This window comes from Cylas formicarius, unplaced genomic scaffold (genome assembly GCF_029955315.1).
Source record: "Cylas formicarius isolate icCylForm1 unplaced genomic scaffold, icCylForm1.1 PGA_scaffold_7__23_contigs__length_41026272, whole genome shotgun sequence".
NCBI lineage: Eukaryota > Metazoa > Arthropoda > Insecta > Coleoptera > Brentidae > Cylas > Cylas formicarius.
In genome coordinates, this window is record NW_026844352.1 from 22,982,324 (window position 1) to 22,987,487 (window position 5,164).

The following is a 5,164-nucleotide window of genomic DNA, read 5'->3' on the forward strand; positions in this document are numbered from 1 at the left end:
TGCCGAACAGAATTTTTTCTATGAATAGTTTTTGTATTTTACTTTAGTTTAAAATTAAATTAGTATTTCCATAAAATTGATTTCATTGAAGTTTAAATTCGACAGTTGTCTGCACTTATTCTTTTTGATCATGTGATTGTAGTTCCAAAAATCTCAAAATAAATATTATTAAAAACGCTCTTAGGGTCTGTACTGTCATATTAGCAAAGTTATATGCATTACCTAGATTATTTTGAAATTTATGGCTTAAAAAATGGAATTTTTAATTTTACGTAATGATGTACTGAAAATTTTGAATCGAAATTTCTCGAAAACTGCGACTCGGAGCGAAATTTAAAGAGTATACCTTTTTGGTGTAAAAAAGTATAAGAAGTGATGGAGTGATGAAGTTGATTTATTAAAAATTTGGATACACCATGTATTAACAATAGTAAAAAAAATAAGTTGAAAAGGTTGACCACAACAGCAAACAACAGGGTTAAAATATCGAGTTACCACACTGTTCAGTAGAAAGTAGAATTTTTCCGCTCTTATATACATTCATAATAAACTAATAAAACAAACCATAATTTTTTCAGTTAAAATAACTATTTAAAAACAATGAACCCAGCAGTGACAGCGACGTTGTTTTTCTATACAATACACTACGGCTAGCTCACTTCCTATTCGAAATCAAATCAAGACAAAAATAATTTGCGACATTCGATACCGACATCCATCTTTTTTTCGCGATTTTCGACTGTTCGATCATTTTTCGAAAACCGTTTACGAGACCTAAAAATTTCTTGAGCCAAAAGACGCAGAAGATGCGGTTCCATAAACTTTTATTCTTGCCAATTTTTCAAAAATATACAGAGTGCGCCGCAAATTCTTCTTCTTCTTGACTTGCCATGTCCATCAGTGGAGGTTGGATATCACAGTGGCAAATCTCTCTCTGTCTTCAGCAGATCTTATGAGCCCTTCGAAGTCCATGCCAGTCCACTGACGTATATTCCTCAGCCATGACAGTTTCTTCCGACCCAGCCCCCGCTTACCTTCCATCTTTCCCTTGACGATGAGCTGTGCGTATCGGTATTTGTCGTTTCTCAGGATGTGACCCAGGTATGCAGTCTTACGGACTTTCACAAGCTTGAATAGTTCTCGTTCAGTTCCCAGCCTGCGCAAAACTTCTTCGTTCGTGGTATGTGGTATGTGGTATATTCTGCGATATGTCCACATCTCGAAAGCTTCTAGTTTATTAATGGTTTGTGTTTTTAGTGTCCATGTTCGTACAAGAGAGTAGACCACACATAACATTTTGAGAGTCTTAAACGCAGCTCGAGGTTGATTCGTGAGTCGCATAGGAGCTTTCTGAGTCGTACAATAGAGTTTCTGGATTGTTCTATTGTCGATATTATTTCTGTGTCTAATTTGTTATCTATCCAGCATCCCAAGTATTGAAACCTGCCCACTTCTTCTAGTATCTTTCCATTTATTTGTATTGGTTGTGGAACATTCTTTGATTTTTTAATTACCATTACCTTAGTTTTCTTAACGTTTATTTTCATATCGAACTCTTCGCAGGTATTGCTAACGCGGTCGAGGAGTCGCTGCAAACCCACATCCGAGTCGGCGATTAGAATAGTATCGTCAGCGTATCTAATGCGGTTTATGTTCACGCCATTAACTTTGACTCCCTCTGAGATGTCTGCCAGGGCTCTGTCAAATATAAATTCTGAATAAAGGTTAAACAGGAAAGGGGACAAGACGCAGCCCTGTCTAACTCCCCTGCCAATCCTGATTTGCTCGGACTTGGATCCCTCTATTCTGATTCTAGCGCTCTGGTTCCAATATAGGTTCTGTATTAGAGTATTATCCTTTTCATCCAGGCCCACGACACGAAGCGACTCCATGAGCAGATCGTGTCTCACTCTATCGAACGCTTTTTCGAAGTCTATGAAGCAGATAAAGTAGGCTAAACAAAGCCTCTCTCGTGCCCATTCCGCTCCTGAAGCCGAATTGATCATCTCCAATGTTCGCTTCGCATTTACTAGAGATGCGGTTATGAATTATTTTCAGTAGGACTTTTAACGCATGACCCATTAAACCAATTAGGCGAAAGTCTCCGCAGTCTTTGGGGTTTTTTTCTTTGGCAATGGTACGAAAATTGATTCTAACCATTCTTGAGGTATTTTGCCAGTTTCATAAACGCAGTTATAGAGAGCAACAAGCAGGTTTTCTTCGCTTATTAGCTTTAAGATTTCCGGTAATATTTCGCCTGGCCTTGGGCTCTTGTTTGCCTTGAGTTGTTTTATCGCGTACTCTACTTCGGTTTTCAGAATACTTGGTTCTTCCGCGTTCATGTCCGTCTGGTAGGGCTCTGCTCTGGCGCCTTCGAACAGATTCTTGATGTATTTTTCCCATTCTTGTAGTTTTCCCTCTGTGGAGTCTAATAATTTTCCATCGGAGCTCAATATGTTGTGGACTGCAGTTTTTCTATTCGTCGCTGTAAAATCTTTCACTTTCTTATGTAGGTTGAAATGGTCATGACGTCCTTGCAATTCCTCTATTTCCGAGCATCTGGCTTCTATCCAATGTTCCTTAGCACTTTTTATTTTGATGCGGATTATTCTGTTAAGACGTCTGTACTTATTTATGTCATTAGCGGCTTTACATTCCCTCCGTGAGTCCATCAGATTTAAGATTTCCCCTGTCATCCACTCTCTCCTATTTCTTTTAGGAGTTGGTTTCAGATTTGCTTCAATGGTCCCATTTAAGATGTCTTTTATAGCTTTCCACGTGCTATCCACATCAGTGGTAAGGGCAAGGTCCCGAGATATATTTGCGAGGTGCTCGTTTAGTTCTTGACTTACTTTTTGTTTTATTGTGACGTCCCTCAGAAGTTCCACATCTGGTTTTCCTTTAGGTTTTGGCCTTTTAATGATTTTCCATTTTGGTCTCACTCTAGTTATAACAGGGCTGTGATCTGAGCCAATGTCGGCTCCCGGATAGGTTTTTTACGTTAGTAACTGAGTTGTGGAATCTTTTGTTTATAATAATAAAATCGATCTGGTTTCGGACTGTCCTGGTATTCGTATGTTGTGGTGACGTCCAGTGTAAAGTCTGCGAGGGTGATGTTTGAACCAGGTATTTGTTACAGCCATGTTGTGTTGTTGGCAAAATTCAATGAGCCTTTCGCCCCTGTTATTTCTGTCGCCCAACCCAAACTCGCCAACCAAATCCGACAATCGCCCTTGGCCTATCTTCGCATTAAAATCTCCCATGATGACTGTAAGATCTTGTTTCTTAGTAACTTTTATTAACTCCTCCAATTCTGTGTACCACGCCTCAAGTTCATTTGTGGACTTATCGGCTGTGGGAGCATACGTCTGTATTATATTTATGTTCATCGTTTTTCCCGAAAGCTAATTTGCAGGTTTCTGTCAGAGACCGGTGGAAAGTTAGTAACTTGCAAATTCTAAAAAACTAAAAAGCGGTATTTAAGGTTTTCAGCTATGGTACAGGGTGTTCCCAATATCAACTTCAAATTTAGCAGCGAAGTGTCCAAATTTAAACAGTAGAGAATTGGGTGGCATCAAATTGCACCAAGTATTTTTTTAACATTTTTGATTTTTTCTTGGTTATTTTGGCGTCCAGAAAAAAAATATTTCATCCACTACTAACCCGACCGACAAAATTCTTCAACCAAAAGACACAGAATATCCGATACTATAACTTCAATTTTAGACATATTTTCCATTATTTACAGGGTTTTTCAATTATAGACAATAACATTGTTCTTTTTCAGAGTAAATTGAATTAAATAATGTTATAGGTCAAATCGGGAGCTACAATTTCTGTATTTACGGTTTTCGTCACGCTGTTCGAAATATTTCAATCAAAACGCGATTACGTCATTTACTATTACCACTGCATAGTTTCAGAAAACAAGTGCTTTCTTGAAAACCACTTACAATCTTGTTTGACATGTTTGTGCGATTACATAGTCTCATAAATTTCATACCTTTTGAAATTCACTATAATACGACCTAGCAGTCAAAAATTGATATCCTTTCGTGTGTAACTGGAATTTGAAATCTACTGTAACCTAGCAGATTTAAAAAAAAATATGGATATGCTTGAGCGTTACTGCAATAATTTTGATATGACATGATATGATACCCAAAAGAAAAAACTTACCCTTGATCTTGGACAACCTATTACAATGCTCTAGACTTCCTCTAAAGTCATTTACAAATACGAGCTATAAAAGAAACTCAGCTGATCTATGACCACTTCATCTGTATCATATGACCTGCACATATATATATATATATATATATATATATATATATATATATATATATATATATATATATATATATATATATATATATATATATATATATATATATATATATATATATATATATATATATATATATATATATATATATATATATATATATATATATATATATGATGACACTATATTCCGGGATATCATCCGTTCGCTCGTTGAACTCCGACTGGAATCCTGCATCCGACTGGAATCCTGCAGACGTTTCGCCAAAATCTCACTTGGCATCTTCAATGCTCGCGCTCCGAAAACACTTCGAACACTCGGAGCGCGAGCATTGAAGATGCAGGATTCCAGTCGGATGCAGGATTTGCAGGATTCCAGTCGGATGCAGGATTCCAGTCGGAGTTCAACGAGCGAACGGATGATATCCCGGAGTATAGTGTCATCATACATATATATACATATATATATATATATATATATATATATATATATATATATATATATATATATATATATATATATATATATATATATATATATATATATATATATATATATATATATATATATATATATATATATATATATATATATATATATATATATATATATATATATATATATATATATATATATATATATATATATATATATATATATATATATATATATATATATATATATATATATATATATATATATATATATATATATAAATAAAGATATATAAAAAAATATGTACTGAGTACATAGACGCGTTTTTCTTGCACAGTCTCGTTTATGGCTGTCACAAATTCGACAGCTGTTTGCACTTATACTTTTTGATCAGTGGAAACAAAAGACAAAGGCCTTTCGCTATAGCAAAAACCCGGGGATGAT

General features: G+C 35.4%; 1 protein-coding gene across 1 annotated transcript; it reads right to left on the minus strand.

Moving 5' to 3' along the window:
- Positions 1–2,090: 2,090 nt before the first annotated feature.
- On the minus strand, positions 2,091–3,389 carry LOC132705089 (uncharacterized). The gene is made up of 2 exons (XM_060675520.1): positions 3,061–3,389; positions 2,091–2,943 (listed from the first exon to the last, which is right to left on the minus strand). Exons 1-2 carry the CDS (start codon positions 3,387–3,389, stop codon positions 2,091–2,093), a joined length of 1,182 nt encoding a protein of 393 aa, XP_060531503.1.
- Between the last annotated feature and the right edge of the window lie 1,775 nt (positions 3,390–5,164).

Bases quoted from the DNA above. Each gene is read 5' to 3' on its own strand.
- LOC132705089 (XM_060675520.1), bottom strand. From the start codon at position 3,389: ATGAACATAAATATAATACAGACGTATGCTCCCACAGCCGATAAGTCC. The intron at 2,944-3,060 runs GTCCGAAACCAG...TGTTATAACTAG, and splicing joins AACATACGAATACCAGGACA to AGTGAGACCAAAATGGAAAA.